Source organism: Solanum dulcamara, chromosome 4 (genome assembly GCF_947179165.1).
Source record: "Solanum dulcamara chromosome 4, daSolDulc1.2, whole genome shotgun sequence".
NCBI lineage: Eukaryota > Viridiplantae > Streptophyta > Magnoliopsida > Solanales > Solanaceae > Solanum > Solanum dulcamara.
The window spans coordinates 18570789-18591669 of record NC_077240.1 but is presented as its reverse complement, the minus strand read 5'-3'; the positions used below and the strand labels follow the sequence as shown (position 1 = coordinate 18591669).

The 20881-nt window shown below is 32.2% G+C and overlaps 3 protein-coding genes and 1 long non-coding RNA gene across 5 annotated transcripts; 2 read left to right on the top strand and 2 right to left on the bottom strand.

Annotated features, from left to right (window-relative positions):
- Nucleotides 1-1431: 1431 nt before the first annotated feature.
- Nucleotides 1432-4923, bottom strand: LOC129886763 (uncharacterized). Its single transcript, XR_008766250.1, has 2 exons — nucleotides 4694-4923; nucleotides 1432-1792 (listed from the first exon to the last, which is right to left on the bottom strand). It is a non-coding gene; the product is annotated as an uncharacterized LOC129886763 (long non-coding RNA).
- LOC129886762 (flavanone 3-dioxygenase 3-like) lies at nucleotides 1513-3079 on the top strand. Its single transcript, XM_055961600.1, has 3 exons — nucleotides 1513-1761; nucleotides 2125-2372; nucleotides 2499-3079. The coding sequence occupies exons 1-3, from the start codon at nucleotides 1513-1515 to the stop codon at nucleotides 3067-3069; spliced, it is 1068 nt and encodes a 355-aa protein (XP_055817575.1). The 3' UTR covers nucleotides 3070-3079.
- A 6816-nt stretch (nucleotides 4924-11739) lies between the features above and the next one.
- On the top strand, nucleotides 11740-19037 carry LOC129886761 (ras-related protein RABD2a-like). Of its 2 annotated transcripts, none has more exons than XM_055961598.1 (8): nucleotides 11740-11939; nucleotides 14158-14230; nucleotides 17306-17353; nucleotides 17486-17533; nucleotides 17645-17716; nucleotides 17833-17988; nucleotides 18066-18169; nucleotides 18659-19037. In XM_055961598.1, exons 1-8 carry the CDS (start codon nucleotides 11755-11757, stop codon nucleotides 18753-18755), a joined length of 783 nt encoding a protein of 260 aa, XP_055817573.1. In that variant the 5' UTR covers nucleotides 11740-11754; the 3' UTR covers nucleotides 18756-19037. The 2 variants fall into 2 exon arrangements, with proteins under 2 accessions (XP_055817573.1, XP_055817574.1); XM_055961599.1 differs by lacking the exon at nucleotides 11740-11939 and adding an exon at nucleotides 11967-12012.
- Nucleotides 19038-19132: 95 nt separating this feature from the next.
- Nucleotides 19133-20347, bottom strand: LOC129886760 (4,5-DOPA dioxygenase extradiol-like). The gene has a single exon (XM_055961597.1). The coding sequence runs from the start codon at nucleotides 20241-20243 to the stop codon at nucleotides 19419-19421; it is 825 nt and encodes a 274-aa protein (XP_055817572.1). The 5' UTR covers nucleotides 20244-20347; the 3' UTR covers nucleotides 19133-19418.
- Nucleotides 20348-20881: the final 534 nt, after the last annotated feature.

The following is a 20881-nucleotide window of genomic DNA, read 5'->3' as shown; positions in this document are numbered from 1 at the left end:
AACAATCCTCGTCCTTTTTTCTATTTTTTTTTAAAAAATTATATAATATTTTTTAAAAATTCATACTTCACCCCCTCCCGCACTCTTTCCTAAAAAATATTATTATTTTTATTTAAAAAAAAAAAATTATACTCACTCTATTGAACCCTCCGCTCTTCAACTTATATTTATTTTTTATATATTTTTTAATTTTTGTTAGATATGTACATATACTTTTCTAAAATCATATGTATATATCTAACACAAAACGAGAAAAAAATTTAAAAACAAAAAATTAGGTGGAGTGGGGTAGAATTTTAAAAAATAAAAATAAAAATATCTAAATTATTATTTGAAGGGGGGAGATGGAGTAAGAAATTTTTTAAAAACTTTTATTAAAGAAATTTAATAAATAAAAATAAAACTAAAAAACTAGGGTTTAGGGGGGATATGGTGAGAGAAAGTGGTGGATTGGGGTAAGAAAAATATTTTATATTTTATTTTATAATTTTTTTGAGGGGAAAATAATAATACTTTAGTTTTTAATTTTAACTAATTCTAATAATTTATTTATTTATTGTTAAAGTGAAATATTTTGTCTATGTGAAATATGAAATGACATTTTTTTAAAATGAAAGAGAGTGTATTGCACACACATATGAGAGTGGAATAAAAGAGTAACTCAAAAAAAGGAAATACTTATCTCAATAAACAATGGAAAAGGATAAAAAATGTCCTTAATTTTGTGAAATGAATAAAAATACCTTCCATTAGTTTGGTCCAAAAGATGTCATTATTATTACTAAATGGGTCAAAATTGATCTTTTCCGAATAAATATATTTATTTTTTCTCTTTAAATACATTTTGTTCCTATTAAAAATATTACTTTTAAAAAACTCTACGTTTTCATTCTTTTAAAACCACTTTAGCAAATAAAAAGTAGAAATAATTTATTCTCTTTTTAATTTAATTTTATCAATTAATAGAATAATTTCATGTACCCTTCTGACAAATAATATATGTCATATATATATATGATCACAATATGTCCATCATTAATTTTATTTAGATAACAATAAAAGATAATTATAATAAAATAAGAAAAAAAATTAATATTTAATTATTTTTTAAAAATTAAAGTAGGATAAACATTTACTAATAAAAATTATTTTATAGGAAAAAGAATGTGTTCATAAAGAAAATAAATAATATATTTATTTGAAAAAAAGACATTTCAACCCATTATTTAACCAAAGTATTGACAACAATGACATTTTTGAATCAAATTATAGACGGAGGAATTTTTATTTATTTCACAAAATTTAAGGACATTTTTGGCCTTTTTATTCACAATAATCATATTAAATATTACTTAGAACATTCTACGATCCTAAGGTATCATTAAATATTACATTATGTTTATCTAATAATTGTCTACGTACCCGCGTGTGTTAACTTAAAGCTCCAAGCATATCTTCTTATTTTTCTGGTTATAAATAGGGAGTTAAAAAGTCATAAACATAACACAACATATGGTGGGAAGAATGGGAGAGAGCTCAGCTTCACCAAATGGTTCATTTACTAGTGTCATGACACTTACTGAAGAGGGACTAACTTATGTTCCCAAGCGTTACATTCTTCCACCATCCCTACGCCCCGATGGAACCCTGCGCGACACATCCTTGCCAATTGTAGATCTATCCCATCGGCAACACCCTCTTCTTCGGCCTCAGATAATCCAGGAAGTACACGTTGCTTGCAAGGAATTTGGTTTCTTTCAGGTACTACTTGTCGTGAAGTGTCCATGTTTACCTGCAATCGCGCACTGGCTAGAATAAGAGTTTTAATTACCCTTGTATTTACTTCATTACACATGAAGTTCATAGAGATAGAAATCCAAATAAGAAGAATATGCATGCACCAAGTAACGAAAAACTTCATGTCATACCACATGGTGCATTAGTGTTCTAATCTTCATTTCCCTTTGTCTTAACCCTTCCTTTTTATTTTCAGTTGACCTGTTAAAACAGACATCCTAGATTTTGAGATACTTAGGTTGTCTAACAGGAAGGAAAATATGTCAATCATCAGAAATTCACCCTGAACGTAAAATAACAGCATGCATGCAATAAATGATTTTGCAGGTAGTTAACCATGGAATCCCATTGTCAGTCATGGACGATGCCATAGATGCTGCGAGTGAATTCTTTGATTTACCAACTCAAGATAAAAGGCATCTTTTGTCTTCAAATGTTCGTGACCCCATAAGATATGGTACTAGTCTAAATCATGTCACAGACAAAATACACTTTTGGAGAGAGTTCCTCAAGCACTACGCTAATCCAATCTCAACTTGGATTGACTTGTGGCCATCAAATCCCACATGTTACAAGTAAGTTTTTCATTGTCGTTGCTGAATATGTTTAGCAGATAAGTTTGTCTTTATATATAGATGCATATTCTTACTGTTCAAGAACGATAAAATTTCGTCAAGATCCTAAAGAAGTTCTTCATGCAGGAAGAAAATGGGAAACTACACGATGGAAGCACTAAAGTTGCAAGAAAAACTCATGGAAGTGATATTTGAGAGCTTAGCACTAAACAGTAATTACTTACATGAAGACATTGCACAAGGCTCCCAGGTCATGGCAGTTAATTGCTATCCAGCATGTCCTGAGTCAGATCTTACACTAGGATTGCCACCACACACAGATTATGGTATGACATCCATCATTCTACAAAATCACCGGGGCTTGCAAATCATGGACCGAGATGAAAAGTGGCATTCAGTTCCACTCATTGAAGGAGCTCTCATTGTTCAGTTGGGAGATCACATGGAAGTATTAACCAATGGGATATACAAAAGTGTTGTCCACCGAGTAACAGTTAACTCAGAGAAAAAACGCATTTCAATAGTCAGCCTTCATAGTCTAGCTTTTGGTAAAAAAGTTAGACCTGCATCAGCGCTTGTTAACGAACAAAATATCTTGTCCTACAAAGAAGGAAGCTTCAGTGATTTCCTCGACTTCATTTCTGGAGATGATATTATGGAAGCAAAGTACATAGACAAATTAAAAATAAACCCATGATGATTATAGTCCATGGACAACAGAGTAGGCAATACTGTAGTTCTCATTTTTACACTCTTCAAACTCCATTTTGTAGGATCTGTGTTTACAGTGTTGGATTTTAAAGGTGTGAATGAAAAATGAAAGGTTGTCACCTTTTCGAAAGGTTGTTACTTTTTCAAAAAATTGCGACTTTTTTAAATAGTTGGACTTTTGTGAAAGGTTGTGACTTTTGTGAAGGATTGTAACTTTTCCGATAAGCCATAATAAACATTTGTTCACACTACCCTTTGTTGTCTATAAATAGAGAATTTTTCTCTCATTTTTAATTCATTGAATTCTCCCTCTTCTGCATATATTTTCTTACAAACAAAGTTGAGTCTTTGTGTGATTTTGTTACTGGTTTTTGAGTTCGTTGAAATTATTGAAGTTTGAGATACCGCTACTTCTTTAATAGTTTATCCGTTTTATCTTGGGAAGAAATAATCTTTAACCTCGGGTACAGTGAGGGGATTAAATTCCTTAAGAACACACAGTAAATTCTGTGGACTTGGATACTATTTTTTATTTTCATATTTATTGTTTCTGATTTGCTAACCTTAATATAGGAGGGATAACATACAATAGCCACCTTCTCTGTGTAAGAGCTCTTCTTTCTTCATACTAGGAGGTCTCACTGTAAAGAATAAATTTTGAACAAACTTTACCAGCCATTTCATCTTAACCAAGGTTTCCCTCAAGGCCACTTATTAGCTAGATCAATATTTTTGCACCACCAACAAAATAAAAATGCATCAGCAGGATCTTCAATAGATCCAATGATTTATCTCACTTAGCTAACATCGCAACTTGGCAGATAGAAGCCAGCAACTGGAAAATTCAAATGATCTCCAAACGGGAAAGAAGTTCTAACATTCACCACATCAAGTCCAGTTTAAGCCAAATGTCGGTCATACTACTAGTTTAGAAGTCGAGCCACGTTCATCACTGGTAGATGCACCTATTAGGAGCATGTGCTCTCACACGGTAAATTTTTTATAGTAAATATACACAAGAGTTACTGAGTTAGTTATGACCATAAACTAATTAGACCAGGAAAGAACATTATATTGATTTAGAACCGCAATCATATACAGCTAAAATCACCTTCCAACAATACATTGTGTAAATATGGCGCAGGAATAGCCATCATATCAACTGCTCTGACATTAATATTATCATTTTTTTGTGTGTTCTTTTTGGTTTTCTGTGTAGAAGTTACTTTCCTTTGTAAGCTAACAGGGATGCATGGTTTCAAAACTCAAGTTCTATGACTCAAATAATGCTCACATATAATCTCGCTAATGTTAAGACACCCAAGCTGTTTTTCCTCCAATAATATCCACTCAATGGGACAGGGCACAGGCGGGGTGAGGTGGGGTGGGGCAGGGGAGTGCTGGGCTGGTCAACATACATTTTCCAAAAAATATTAAACGGGGCAGGGCAAGTGGTAGATTTCAGAATTTCTCAAACTTATTTCAGTGTCTAAAACGGGATTGTTACTGGCAACGTTTTTGGTGCTGTTCTATAGATCTATAGTTCAAGAAATTTCAGTTCAACTCACAAATTCAAAACAACTATAGATCAATTGGGTACAAAAACATACCTCTACTCATTGAAGACGAATCACTCTCAGCTATGCTTTGTTGAGGTTCTCAAGGAGTAGGAGGAGATAAAGGATCGAAGAACTCGAATTGAGTTTCGATGTTCCCGCAAAGAGAAACTGGATTTTTCCAGATCCTTAGCTTTGCTTTCACTTTCCTATTTACATTGTCTTTTCCCTTCTTTTTTTGTCTAATTTAGTTTTTGTTTTCATTTTAGTTTCTTTTTTTTGCCAATAAAATCCGACCCTTTGGGTCTTTAATTAAAAAAAGATACTAATGAAATATCAATAACTTCGTCATTTTAATTTGATTTATTTTAATTTGGCTCTTTCTTCTCCTGTGCAAGTTTTTGAAATAAAAATATTGCAGATTATTCTAAAACTAAGCACTCGCAAAAAGTCAAACAACATAGAAACTAAACTTGTGTTGTATCATTTTATATTTGGAAGATCAAAAAGTATCTCTTTAGCTCACACTTAAAGCATGTTTGGATGAGCTCTTTTTAAATTATTTATAAGCTAAAAATTATTTATAAGTTAAAAAAATAAGTAAATGCAGTTCAACTTATTTTTTTGACTTATAAGTTATTTTTAATTTCTAAGTTGTTTAAAATAAATTTATTCAAACCAACTTTATTATTTATTGGGGTTTATTTTAAACACAAAATAATTTTAAGTTGATTCGTCAAATATTTAAAAAAATTAAAAATAACTTATAAGTAACTTATAAGTCAATTCAAACGGACTCTTAATTTAATAGTGACACGTTAGTTACGTGCATGAAGACAATTTTAACAGCTTACAAAGAAACTGACATTCCTAATTATCGCCAAACCAAGGAAAGGCAAATACATCTCAATTTCTTTAATTAAGTTAATTATGTTACATAATTGAGTTCTTATTGCACTAAAATGGCTGCAAATGTCACCACTTTTAATCAGATAGAGTGGAAGACTTGCGATGTTATCCACTTCCTAAAAGGTTTGCGATGCTATCCACTTTCTAAAAGGTTATCTCCATGCATCATCAGAATTGGAATTAGTAGTACTGTAGTAGTATTCATTTACACTATTAAACAAAATTATCCCAACTTATTTTCAATTTCTTCAGCAATTGAAGCCATATTTCATAGAAAATATTTTAAGTTTTTAATGACTATTAAACAGAATTATCCCAATTTATTTCTAATTTCTTCAGCAATTGAAGCCATGTTTCTTAGAAACTCATCTTATGGCGCAATTTTAAGTATTTAACGACTAATAAACAAAATTATCCCAACTTATTACTAATTTCTTCAGCAATTAAAGCCATATTTCTTATGAAATTCAGTTTATGGCGCAATTTTAAGTAAGTATTTCATAATTTAGTTACTAAACCAAAATCAGCTACTTGAAGTTGTAGATTTACATGATTCTCACTATAATATTTTTTTTGAAAAAATCATTAAAATAGAGAGAGAGAAGAAAAAAGTCAAACAGATTTGAGGCAAAAATATTTACGAAGGAAAGTGAAAAATTACACACTGCGTTTTCTTTTACGTCTCTGATCTTTTCTGTCCCTACTGCTGCGCCTTTTTTCAATTGAAGTTTCTGATTTTCAATTTTCAATGAAAGGGGGCTTTCGTACATTTCCTGCTCCGCGGATTTTACCGTATACGTTTTCAATTCGGTTCTGTAGTTAGCCACGTGTCTATATTCGACGGATCACAATTATAAGCTTTGGAGTAGTTTTTGATAGCGATCAACAAAAATTGAATCGATGGATAAATGAATTGAAAAAAATATTATTGATTCATTGTTATTAGGTTATGAATTAAAAAAAATGTTAATAATTTATTGGTATTAAATTATTGGTTAATAGTTATTTAATAATTTATAAAAAAAAATATTAAGTTATCGATTCATGAATGATTTTCAATTGTGAGTTTCACAATAAGAATGTCTGATTTGCCTGTTTCGTTTTATGTCCGTATCACATCAAATTGTTGGAGGAGTTATATATTTATTTTGAAAGCATTTTTTTATTGGTTAAACCAAAAATCGAATTATTAAAAATCAATCGATAAACAGAAAATTAATAACAAATATATTATTAGTTTGATTATCGATTTAGCATATTTAAAATTTAAAAATTAATAAATTAAATTAATAATATTTAAAATCGAATCGAACTAAGATTGGAACCGCCCTAAATCTATACTACTCTTAATATTTCGTCATTGTTTTTTCTGTTTTTTAACAAATGCAAAATCAGCCGACAATAGATTTGCAAAACAGCTGCATATAGTGGTTTATTATATATTTAGATTTGTCTTTTCTGGTTGCAAGTTGCAAGTTGCAATTTGATTACGTGTGGACAATAAGATAATTTTATTTCCATTTTACTATAAATAAATAAAAAATGCTCCATTTTATTTGTTTATAATAAATTAAAAGAATTTTGTTAAACTACTCAGTAATCACCCGTTAGGTCATTTTGAGAATGGATCCTCTTTTCTTCATAAAAGACTCATTCCGTATATTTAAATTGAAAATTTTGAACTATTTGATAACTTCAGTTAATTAATTGATGGATGATTTTAAATAATTAATTTAATTAATGGGCTAAAGTGTTAATTTATTTAATACTTATACCACTTTTCTTATATTTAATAAAATAGGTTAGTAGAATTTGTTATTTTAGTACATAATTAATTAGAGAAAAAAAAGAAAATAAATAATAATAAAAGAAAAGAAAATAAAAATAAAAAGAATATATATATATATATATATATATATATATATATATATATATATATATATATATATACAAACTGGACGAGAACAGCGACCAACGAGAAACGATTACAAACTCGAAAAAAAACATACGGAGGAAGAAAGAAAAGAAAGGGGGAAGGAAAAATAAAGGAGAAGAGAAAAATGGGGATTTTCATTCCAAAGCGTCAAGGTAATTATTCTCATCCTTTCCATTAAATTTTTATGTGATTATGAATATATTTTTAGGGTATATTGGTGGAGAAATAACGCTGAAATAAGAAAATATGACCCTAAGGTTATTCACATAAAATCTTGATTTGAGGGTCGAATAATGATCCGTTTTAGCTGAAATTTGACATGTGGGTTTATTTTATCATGAATGAACATAATCGGAAAGAAAATTTCAGATTTGACTTCAATGACTCGGGATGACTTTTTGACCCAATTTTTTATCCGAAAATAAATATAGCAATATGGGTGTCATTGAATTTGTATTCTTATGAAGATTATGTATTTGAATAGATTTTGATCGTTAGGAAGCATTACGAAAGGCTCAAGTCTTAAGGCGATTATTTAATTTAATTGAGGTTTAACCCTAGTTTTAAAATTCAAAAAATATGGGAGTTGACATGTTAAGTGGCATCAAGATTAGGAACGTGTTTATAGATTTGCTTAAATTTTTGGGTCTAGGCTAGACATACGGTAATAAGGGTGTTGTTAGTTTCGAAAATCCTATTGTGATTATTTATTTGACTAGATTACGTTGATTTGGAGGCCCAACGAAAAAGGAAGGCCCAAGTACCGGAGTAATTGCTTGATTAATTAAGGCAAGTAAATTTCTAAACCTCATTTTAAGCTTGTAGATGCTTGTATTTCTGTCATTCCGTGTTATGTGTACTGGGGAGTAATGATAATTGAATTGGGTTATTGACTTTATGATTGGCCTTAAAAATGGAGATGAGGGGTATAAAATGGTGATCTAATGACATGTATTGGTGGAATTGATATGTTGTGATTATGAATTTATTTTGGACATGTGAAATGACTATGTTGATGTGAGATAGGAAAAATTATTATTGTTGTCATGTTATTATCGTGAATTATATGAATATGAATTGATTGCATTGGTTCTGACATATTGTATTGAGACTGAAAATGATATAAAATAAAAGGGGTCGGGTCACACGCTTCGTGACAGGTATTATGAAATAAAGGGGTCCGGCCACACACTCCGTGGCAGGTTACATGGACAGAAATGTCTCCCATGAGTTTCAGATTGTAATTCAATGGATGTGTATCAATAGAACAGACACGCATCATCTTATTGCATTGCATCGCATTTTGTTGATATTTGTGAATTAGTGTTTACCCCTTTATTGCTCTGTATATGCTGAACTTGACTTGATATGATTTATTGATGAGACTATTGATGAGTATTCGTGGATTGTACTATTGTTATTATTGTCAAGTGTAGAGTTGAGCTGGTTTTATGCAGGTTGTAGTTAAGGAGGGCCGGTTGGGAGGACAGGAGTACTTGTATCTATTGAGCTTTACTTAGTTTTAGTTGTCCACTTGCTGAGTACTGTGTTGTTTGGTGCTCACCCCTTGCTTCTACACTTGTGTAGGTTGTGAGCCCGAACTTGCTTGATCTCCTAGTGTTTCCACTACATCCGAGGCTATCATTCCGAGTGTTGAAGTAGCTGTTACATCCATTTAACGGATATCTCTTACTCTTTTATTATGTTTTAGTCCTATTCTAGAGACAAAGACATTGTGACTATATTTTCTTTTGTGCTTCGGTAATGTATTAGTGGCTTGTACACGTGATAACCAATCTTGGAAGATTTTGAGGTTGTTTTAGGTGTTTTCGGTTAAGTTAAATTTTGATTTATGTCTTTTTCTTCCGCATCTACTTTTCATTGGGTATTAGGCTGACTTGTCTCGGTGGGTGTGATGGCTGACATACTCTTAATATTATATAATTATATTTAAAAAATTAGTCAAAATTAGAACTTCACAACATTTCTAGTAAAAAAAAAATTAAGAAGTGTGATTAATTAATAGAGGTGAATACTCATATAATTAGGGGCGGACCTATATTTCTGTACATATATTAATTGTATAGCGAAATATATAAACACTACAAATTATATAGCGTTATATACAAACGTTGTGTATGAATTATATAGTAAAATATACAAACGCTATATAAAAACTGTGAATTGTAAAACGAATTATATAAATGTTGCGCGAATTATACAACGTTGTTATAACTATAGCTACGAATTGTAATTACCAAACTATAGCTATAGAGCATAATTAAGATATTTTTGAGTGACTATATGCGAAAATTCCTATTATAAAATGATTAAATTAATTTATATACACTGACAATATATAATTTTATATTATCATTGTAATTGAACTTGTTATGGCAAGAAATAACTCTACGATATTTTTAGATAATTAACTAGTTTCACTAACTAAGGATAATTTCTTCTAGTGATAATTAAAGTAACGAGGTAATGTACGTAAAAAGTAATATTAGTTTAATGTAAAAAGAATTAGGCTTGATGAAATTTGAAAAGTAATATTATTTTCAATTATTTTAATGTAAAAAAGAAAATAGGACTCATCTTTAACTTTTTAAGAGAATTTAATTTACGTTACATGCATAAATGCTACTATATGCTTACGAAAGAATATTTGAAGTCCTTGCCATTTGCCAATGCTGGCTATAGATTGAATCCACAAACAAATTCAGGATAATTTTTTTTATGAATTTAACACTTAAAAGTTCTTATTATTAAATTTATTATGTTATTTATTCTAATTTTAATGAATTTTTATATATAAATTTATGCATCGAGTTCAAATAAATTTAATATCAAAAAAATCAATCACCTCAAACTAAACTATCTAGATTCATGTATGGTTTAATTTGGATGACTGTCCTTTAATCGTCATGCATGAATTGAAGATATACTAAAGTATATATAGTAATTGTTGGCTTTCGAAGCATTTTTTGGCAAACTGAAAAACCAGCAGATTTACAAAACAATTACAAAAAAAAAGATGGTATTATTTATTTATTTATGAATATCTTACTGTCAAAGAAGTTGTTGCTAGCTAATTTGCAAATTGATCACGTGTGGATGAGACAAACAAACTTTATACTATACGGGTGAGATTAACAAGTTAGATATATAGTCTAACTCATATGCATGAATTAATAAATTAAATCTGAAAAATCGCTCATAATAAAGGTTACATGGATTGTATATATCAATTTATCTTTCTTCATAACTAAGGTACGGGTTAATTTATATACATATTTCGAATATTTTATCGAATATTTATTATTTTTTAGATATTAATAATTTTATCCACTAAACTTAGCTTTCTTTTAGCCATAGAATTTGAGAGTAAATTTTTAGAAATAAAATTAAAACATTATTTGCTTATAAAATTTGATCGATTTTTTAAGACTTATCTTCAAAAGAAATTCAAAAACTAGATAAGACTAGTTTTTTTTAGTAAAATTTCATTTTTACTCTCAATTTACTTTTTAAAAAATCAAATTAAATATACGTCCAAACACAACTTTAAAATTTAAAAATTATTATTCAACATAATTTTATTGTCTACACTACTTTAAAAATTCATTATATTTTTTTAAATTTCAACTAAATTTACAATTGAATAAAAATAAAAATGAAATTTGAAAATTAACTTCCAAAACTTGCAACACTTTATCGATAAAAAGGCAGTTCGGTACACTAAAGCTCTCGCTATGCGCGGAATTCGGGGAAAGGCTTGACCACAAAAGTCTATTGTACGCAGCCTTACCTTGCATTTCTGTCAGGGGCTAAATCCTTGGGTGTCACTATATTAGTTTATCAACAAATCAAATGTGGGAAGAGGAGCATGGTAGCTGACCTCATATATATCAAATATTTGATTATATGCATGAACACTATCATATCTTGATCCATCAATATAGCATTTTAGTGATCACTATGGGTATGTTGATGGTTTGAGAAAATATATTTTTTTTAAAATAAGTAATTATTTATTTATTATATTTTGTATATAAATAAAATATATTATCCTAAAAATATTTTAATGCAAGAAAAAATTATGAGAAGGAGATGGGGTTTGGGTGATGGGTGTTGTGGTGTGGATGGGTGGTTAAATATTTGATCTATACCAAAAACATTCAACTTTGATAAATTTAAAGGACTAAAGTTATTCGGGTGTATATTTAAGGGACTATCTTAGATATAACCTAAACATTAGGGACCATTTATGTCATCTTCTCCATTTACGTGTCTTCATTGCGATTTGGAGGGGATCTCTCTCTCCCACGGCCTCTTTGTTTTTGCATCTGAATTCTGCCGCGAAGAAGCAGATTGCGCCGCCCAATTCTCCCCGGCAAATCGCCCATATTCCGGCGATTTTCCTCTGCTTTTAATCGCAATGAATACAGAATAGTAAGTTCTGTTGTCATATTACTTATTATTTTGCAATATTTCCAAATTGCACTGTCGCAATGAATACAGAATAGTAAGGCTTGAACTCTTTTCAGATTAGTTTCTTCCATTCAATTTCCTTTTCTAATTTCAATATTTATTCGTTTAACTGTGGATTTATTGAAAATATCCTTATTTTATAGCATTTGTCGATTTCACTTATAAACCCTAAGTCATTAAATTCTGCAATCGAATGTCGTTTGAGAAAATTGATTACATTCTGTACGCGAAAGCTTAATGAAAATACCCAGAGGATCGATTTTATGTATTATATACTACGTTTTCCCTCCTAATGATAGCCGGGAGGAGGGTGAAAATGCTCAACTATGGCAGTGTTAATTTGTGCATTGTCTTACTAGCCTAAACTATATTCCCTTTTATCATTTTTTGACCGTTTTCTATTTCAATCGGTCCCAAAAGATAGTCAGGAAATGGTGAAGTTTGTAAGAATATCAGATAGTCATATAAATTGATCATAGAACTAGAAGGTGGAAAGGAGGGAGCATCAGTGTTCTCATGAACTTCATTCCAGAATACATCTGGAAGATCTTCTATTTTCAAGCTATTATCTGTTTCTCTATTTACATATATCAGATTCACTGTGAATGGTCTATCAAATTTTGGTATATAGAGTTTATTTAAACCTCGAAAAGTTCCCAAAGCAATATATTAATTGTTAATGGCATTTTAGTACATATGAATACGATTTTTTTTATAAGATATGAATGAAATAGAAATTTAGTTGATGAAAAAACTAGTCAACAACAACAACATACCCTATGAAATCCACTTAGTAGGATCTGGGGAGGGTAGAGTGTACGCAGACCATACCATTACCTCATAGAGGTAGAGAGACTGTCTCCGGAAGACCCTGGCTCGGTTTGATGCACTTGAGTCGAGGGTCTTTCGGAAACAACCTCATTAAATTAGAAACTTTAAATTGTATTTTTTATATTTGAAATTAGAGATTTAAAATGGGCTTTCAACTTGATAAAGAAAGGATTTTACTTCATGGATTTCACTCAATTGCAGTTTTCTGTAAGTTAATCCATATAATTGTTGTGTTTTGCCGATTAAAATTTACAACAATTCTTTTCTTGCATTACATATACTTTCTTTTTTTTCATATGCACCTTTCTTCAATTAAAGTACTCACTTCAGTTGTGTTTTGCTTTTAAGTCCCTGTAGGCATTTGGTGCCTTTCTTTTCTTTTTTGTGTTTGACAACGTTGCTTTCATGGTTACCTCTAGATCAGCTGAAACTCTTGGTGTGATATTTTTTTCACATGCTTGCACAAGGTCCAACTAGTAAATTCTAGGTCAGTTTTTTGAGTAATTCCCTAAACTTGTTTAAGTGGGAATCAGGTCGATAAATGTTGGTCTTCCTTTCTTGTAGAGTTGTTCTTGATAACTAGGATTATGTGTCTCCTGATGTAGCATTAAATCATATCAAGTTCAACCTAGAGAACACTATCCAAACGTGATGAACTTGTAGGTACGTCTGATTTATTTTATTTTATTTTATTTTATTTTATTTTTTTAAAAAGGCTATGCCTGATTATAAATGATAGCATATGGTAGGAGAATCATCCTATCATGTCTGTCTCTTTAACCTATCAAATAGGGTACAATCCTTAGAAACTCTCCTCCCCAGATTCTATCACAAGGATCAGTATAACCATACTATAACACCACATCATGCAAGTATGTAAGAGTGTATGGTGTTTCTATAATATAAAGGCTACTTTGTCTTGGTTTGTTGATAAATTTGTGCAATATCATTTACTAAAAAGCGAACTAAATTTCAACATTTAGTGAATGAGACTTAAATGCAGAACTTCGGTAGTTTCATATAATTATAGTCAAATCAAGTAGGAGGATCAAATTTAATACCAAAGTGGCCAGCAGATGTTGCTAAATTATGCATATTTAGAAAGACAACAAACTTTCTACAATTATGTATATATAATAAGTGAATCTTCTTCTTTTTTTGGGGGGATGAAAAATAATAATTGAATATTCTTAACTGGTATGTTTGCTATTCTTCACTTTTATGTTAGTGCTTGTTTCTATTAGTGATTTAGCTGTGTCATCTAGGATAGTGCTTAAGTATGCAACTTTCAACATCTGCAAGCTATTGGATCTGTATTATAGTTACATTTGTTGTGATTTCCGTGCAGTGACTACCTGTTCAAACTTTTGCTTATTGGCGATTCTGGTGTCGGGAAGTCATGTCTCCTTTTGAGGTTTGCTGTAAGTTTTCCCATCTTGGATTTGTCTATACCGACTTTTTTCTCTGGTGCTTCTTTTACCTTTCTTTCTTCAACATACCTACTGAATTCCTGATTAACTAAACGAATGGAGGATTTGTGGAGCATCATGGCCATATGCACTGGCCACTGGATTCTCCATGTCTTCATTTTTTCTGTTCCATTATCCCCTTGGAGTAAATCAGTTATCTGAGCATATACTGACTGCTTCCCTAATTTTTCATTTTTATTCTAAATTTGAGGAAAATTTTCATTCATATGTCTTTAATCGTATAGTAATCTTTTTGGGTGGTTCTGTGATGTGCTTTTATTCTAGCATTCAATGTCCAATCAACCTCGAAGAACCTAATCCACCATCAAGTCCCCTGTTCCGCAAAACCATAGCTGTCCATAGTTACTTCGCCAAATTTCTATATTCAGAAGTCCAGACATCAAAAACAATGACCAGTATGAATAAGAAACTGATATTTCAGTAAAGCTTAATTGCAAATTTATTGTGAGTTCCATTTACCTTCTGTGGCATGTATTGGAAAAAAGGAAAGGAAAGAAACTGATATGATTGAAGATTTGAAGGAAACAGTAAAGTGGTTTCAATTCAATTCAAGCACACAATGCTATAATGTGTAGTAATCAACAGTAGTCTCCTTGAAATTACAATACCCAATCCGAGTTTGTACTTCTGCCCCATAATTTTAGTCGCATTTCATTGTTTGAGATCAGCTGGTTGCATGTTTGGTCATTGAACTTTGGTTACTCCACTTCTTGTTTTCGAAGCTGCACAAAAAACACTATAAGTTGCAATTTGAACCTTCCAAAATGATGACATAATATATCTATAAACTTTGGTCAAAGATGACCTCTTTGCTTCTTGGGGAAGTGAACAACAACAATTATGGGACAGAGTAAGTACCATATGACATAGTTTGTTCTTTGCACTACAGTATTGAAGCAAACTAAATAATCTGTCTTGGTTTAAGGATATTGTCTCAGGGTTTGTCAAAGGCTCACTTGAGGTGATCCTGAAAGCTCAAAGAAGATTAGGGGAGGCGCTTTGCCTCACTTAGGATGTGTTTTAGTGTAGGCAAGGCACTAAGGCGTACGCCTCATTACCATAAGTTCTATCTTGAATAGAGCAGTACTAAACAATAATATGGTCGACAAAAAGATAATATTAGTAATTGTTGAGGAAATCATTAAGAATGGTATTGTTATTTCTTTCCTGCACTACATATATATTATATTTTTTCTTCGTTGCACCTTTTTTAACTTAAGCCCAAACTTTAATTGCTTAAAGTACTTTTTAACACTTTTTGCCTTTGACAACTCTATTTTGTTGCTTATTTGCTATAATATCCGTGTCAATTCTTTTTCGGAAAAGGGTCAAAAATGCCTTTAACGTATTAGAAATGACTCAGAAATGCCCTCCTCCAGGATATATTTTCATTTTTTTCTTCGTTGCGCCTTTTTTTTGAACTCCAGATAGGCCTAGGCACTTTTTAACGCTTTTTGCCTTTGACAACGCTGTTTTGTTTCTTATTTGCTATGATCTCCATGTCAATTCGTTTTTGGGAAAAAGGTAAAAAAGAATGCCTTTAACATATTAGAACTGACTCAAAAATGCTCTCCTTCCACCAGTTGTATCAAATCTCTCTTTCCTTCTATCTATTATATCAAAAATGGTCTCCTTCCACCTATTAGATTAAATTTGTCCTTGTATCTACTTATTAAATCAAAAATGCTCTTAACGTATTAGAATGACTCAAAAATGCCCTCTTTCCACCTTTTCGATCAAATTTACCCTTTTTAATATAGTTCCATTTAAGCTCATCTCATACCAATATTTTAGAAAATAAAAATAAAAATATTTATTTTGAGCTTTGAAGTTCACCACATCTCACTGTGGTTCTTTTTGTACCTTTTAAAAGGGTGGGGGGGGGGGGGAGGGGTTGTTGTTGTTGCTTTTTTATGCTTTTTCGGACCTACCTTCTTAGAGCCATAGAAATGCTGCATGACAGTTTCCTATCTGGGACACCATCTTTTCTGCCAGTTTCTTTCCTGTGATTGGTCCATCTACTATGTTGTTTACTGCATGGACAGCAGTCACCCCTGACATGTATGCAGGGTGGTCTAAATCATTTTATTCTTTTGCTTCACAATTGAACGGCTCTGGAATGGCCATCTGGCATGAGGTTGTCATTAGAAAAATTGTTCTGAAATATCCTTCCATTTAATTTTTTTTTGGGTGTGGCATTTATGGATTCTCATTGACTAAAGATGGGTCATTATTCTAGTAATGTCAGGATATTGTCTCTTATTTGCTAGCCCCTTGTCATGGTCTGTTGTTACAAGTGAAGACTGAGGATAGTCCTAAACTTTCCAACTACCAGAGTCTAGTTGAGTACCCTGGTGGAGTTGTTTTCTTGCTTATAGTGAAGTTGAAACCATCACTATCTCGTAGAAAACTACTTCGCCGATAATATGTGCTCCTCCTTCCTATAATTCAGAGGCATAGCCATTATACTGGCTGTCATTAGAAAAATTGTTCTGAAATGTTCTATTTTATTTTTCCTTTTTTGGTGTGGCATATATGGATTCATGTTGACTAAAGATGGGCATTCTTCTAGTAATGTCAGGACATTGTTTCTTATTTGCTAGCTCCTTGTCACTGTCTGTTGTTATAAGTGAAGACTGAGGATAGTCCTGAACTTTCCAACCACTAGAGTCTACTTGAGTGCCCTAGTGGAGTTATTTTCTTGCTTTATAATGAAGTTGAAACTATCAGTATCTTGTAGAGAAACTACTTTGCACATGATATTTTCCCCTCCTTCCTACAATTCAGAGGCATAGCCATTATATGAAGTTCCACGTTCACCCTGTGAACATTTGATTGATTAATGATGAACTTGTTGCTTGTTGTGTAGCTTTCATTGTTAGAGATTCTTAATCGTTAACTCAAGATTCTCACCCTGCTGAAAAGTGTATCGGAATATTGTTCAATGTTGTTTAAATTTTTCTTCTGTAATTGTTGGCTGACTATTTTGTCTCTTTTTACCATCAGGATGACACATATCAGGAGAGCTACATAAGCACAATCGGAGTTGATTTTGTAAGATACTTTAATTGTTTATGTGCTACTCAATTTTACATATGGTTGGAATTCTGTTATCTTTTTCAGCAAGAGCATTTTTACTTTTACGTTATCACTGATTTTACCAAATATCCAAATATTTTCGTGTAGAAAATCAGGACAGTGGAGCAAGATGGGAAGACCATTAAGCTTCAGATTGTAAGAGTTCACCTGCACTTTTGCTTTAGGCTTTCCATTTTACAGACATTCATTGCGCTGAATTCTTAATGAAATCAAGATATTGGTGTTTTCTACTTTGACACTGTTTAGTGGGATACTGCTGGACAAGAGCGTTTTAGGACTATCACTAGCAGCTACTATCGTGGAGCCCATGGCATAATAGTGAGTAGTGACCTTACTTCTCTCAACACAATATAAATAGAAATTAGTGGCCTGTAGAGTTAAATGTCAACTGCTTTCTGTACCTGTTGACATTCTTTTTTTTGCCTCTATGGTAGGTTGTTTATGATGTGACGGATCAGGAGAGCTTCAATAATGTGAAGCAGTGGCTGAGTGAAATTGACCGTTATGCTACCCCAAATGTTAACAAAATTCTTGTTGGGAACAAGTCTGACCTTGTTGCTAGTAGAGTTGTGTCGTATGAAACGGCTAAGGTGAATCATCTTCTTGCAGATATTTAATGATCCTTCGTCTTTAAATGGAAAACAAACTTATACTAATTTATTTTTAGGCCTTTGCTGATGAAATTGGTATTCCATTCTTGGAGACCAGTGCGAAAGATGCTAGTAACGTAGAACAGTCTTTCATGGCTATGACTGCTGCTATCAAGAATAGGTAAATGCGTTCCTTATTTTTAAATAGTGCTAATCAATGGTGTCTTTTATATCCTTTCCAAGCTGTGGCGTGATCTTTGATAAAATCCAACTACTACTGTTTTCTGTGAGGGATACTTATTTACTTTTATCTCTTCCTTTTCTGACATTATGTTTGGTCCAGAAATTTGAGAGATATTTCAGATAGTAAACATGGTTAACTTCCCAGTTAGGATCCTTTTTGATGTTTAAATGGATTTAAACATAGTGATGGACATGCAATCACTATAAGCATTTACACAAACCAAAAAGAAGAATTCTAAATGAAAGATGTAGCAACTAGTTTGGTTTTTGCCTCATCCCTTATACGATTGTATGGTTCAATCAACTTCACTTGATGCATAAAATGTTCTCCAAATAATCTTTTCATTTACATTTATGAGATGAGCTAGCATATCTATTGCTTCTCTCAATTCCCATTATTTCCTTCTCTTTGGCTTCTTGATTGCAGCATGCCAACCCAACCGGCCACAAATGCTGCCCAGCCTCCAAATGTAAATATTCGTGGACAGCCTGTTGCTCAGAATAGTGGCTGCTGCTCGTCTTGACTACAAGAGAACGTCTGCTACTTGCTTGCTGGCTCACCACTCATCCATGACATGTCTACAGTAATCTCATTAATCAAGAACAATGTTTACCCTTGTAGCCTTGTCCTGCAAAATCCTTACAGCTAGATATATCTTTTTATTTCTTGATAAGAAATATATCTTTTTATTGAAGTGTACCAATTGTGAACATAACGATCTTAGCATTATTTGTTGTACTTTTGACATTTAGACCTGCTTTTGGTTAACGCATGTTTAAATAAATTTCTCATAGTTCAATAGAAAGCTATACTGGTGAACAGGAATATGCTCAAAAAGGTCTTGCGACCAACATCCTTTTTCTTTGGATATCGGATTTCCCCAAAGGGAGCATTTCATTGCTGTAAGAATTGTCCTAAACTCAGAGTCCTGCTTGATTAGTATGGTCCCTTTTAAAAAAAAAATTGGTTTTTGCCAACATTTGCTCTTCTCAACGTTGCCTAAAATATACATTACAACAACATACCCATGAAATCTCACTAGGTCAGATACAGAAAAGGCAGAGTATATAGACTTTACCATTACTTCAAGAAGGCAAGGTAAAGAGGGAAAGACATTCGATAGAAATATACACATTAAAGCCATTAAATGCTTGTGGACAGATAAAGTAAAGTATCCAATGACATGCTACTTAGGCTGTGACTCAAACTTGTACGAGGCGTAAGAAAGAGCATGTTTGCTCCAGCTATGATGAATAAGTTCAGCTTTGGCATTTTTACCAGCTGCACCCATTGCTACATGTAACGGATACAGGTGGTCAGGCCATGGGTGTGCAATTTTGGCACAAGGTGCTTTTGTTATATAGTTGTTTACATCTTCATACCTTCCATTAACAAGGGATTCCTTAAGCCAATTGTCGAAATCCACAGCCCAAGAAGCGATGCCAGCCGTATCGCGCAAAGCCCTCAAGTTGTGAGTTGCAGATCCAGAACCAACTATGAGAACACCCTCTTCCTTGAGAGGGGCCAATGCTTTCCCAATGTTAAAGTGATAAGTTCCATCCTTGTTTGTCTGGACAGAAAGCTGACAGACTGGGATGTCGGCCTCTGGATACATGAGCATAAGAGGCACCCATGCCCCGTGATCTAGGCCTCGGTTATTGTCTTCGTGCACTTGATTGAAGCCAGATGACTTGAGCAGTTCCTTCACCCTTTTGGCCAACTTTGGAGCTCCTGGTGCTTGGTATTTCAACTGGTACATCTGTTGGGGAAACCCGTAGAAGTCGTAAATAGTGTCATTGAGGCCAGTGATGCAATTCACAGTAGGCTCTGAAGTTTCCCAATGACCAGAGATCACCAAAATTGAATTGGGTTTCTGGGTGAAGACTTTCTCTCTGAAGCATTTCAAGAAATGTCTAGCCGGTAAAGAATCATCTATTGAAAGCATCGGCGAACCATGTGATATGAAGAAGGTTTCTTTCACAGGGATGGCAATTTGGCTACCCATTTCCATCAAGATCCAAACTCAAATATCTTTACTAGGATTGGTTCAGCTATTTATTCACACTGCACCCACCTACAATCTCACCTACCAACCATCCCTAACCTCCTTTTATCTCTTTCTTTTTTTTTTTATAAGCATCAAATACATACTTAAACTATTCTTTTTTTTGAATTTTTGAACAATTGAAAACGTGAGTTTCTACACTCTCTCTACTCTCCTTATTCAATTTCACATGGATAAACTATTTCATTTTGATAAAAATAAATAAACTATTAATATTAGTAAAGTAAAAAACTAAAGTATTTCTATCTTGAAAAAAATAAATATTTTTAAAAAAAATAAAATTTTAAATATTTTTCTCACCCACTCCACCATCCGCCCCACCCCCGACAATCTCACATCCTTTTATTTTTTTTATAATTCTTTTTTTATTAAATATTTTTAAAAAATTTCATACTTCACCTCCTCCCCACTCCTTCCAAAAAAATATTATTATTTTTTTAAAAAAAAAAAATTATACCCACCCGATCTAACCTTCTGCTCATGATTTTTTTTATATATTTTTCTCATTTTATGTTAAATATGTATATATATTTTTAGAAAAATATTTTTTTCTACTTGTGTAACGAATATAACAGCAATAAAAA

Coding starts and splice junctions, on each gene's coding strand:
- LOC129886760 (XM_055961597.1), bottom strand. CDS start 20,243: ATGGAAATGGGTAGCCAAATTGCCATCCCTGTGAAAGAAACCTTCTTC.
- LOC129886761 (XM_055961598.1), top strand. CDS start 11,755: ATGTCATCTTCTCCATTTACGTGTCTTCATTGCGATTTGGAGGGGATC. Junction 17,534..17,644: donor AGACCATTAAGCTTCAGATT/GTAAGAGTTCAC, acceptor GACACTGTTTAG/TGGGATACTGCTGGACAAGA. Junction 17,989..18,065: donor TGTCGTATGAAACGGCTAAG/GTGAATCATCTT, acceptor ATTTATTTTTAG/GCCTTTGCTGATGAAATTGG.
- LOC129886762 (XM_055961600.1), top strand. CDS start 1,513: ATGGTGGGAAGAATGGGAGAGAGCTCAGCTTCACCAAATGGTTCATTT. Junction 1,762..2,124: donor AGGAATTTGGTTTCTTTCAG/GTACTACTTGTC, acceptor ATGATTTTGCAG/GTAGTTAACCATGGAATCCC. Junction 2,373..2,498: donor TCAAATCCCACATGTTACAA/GTAAGTTTTTCA, acceptor TTCTTCATGCAG/GAAGAAAATGGGAAACTACA.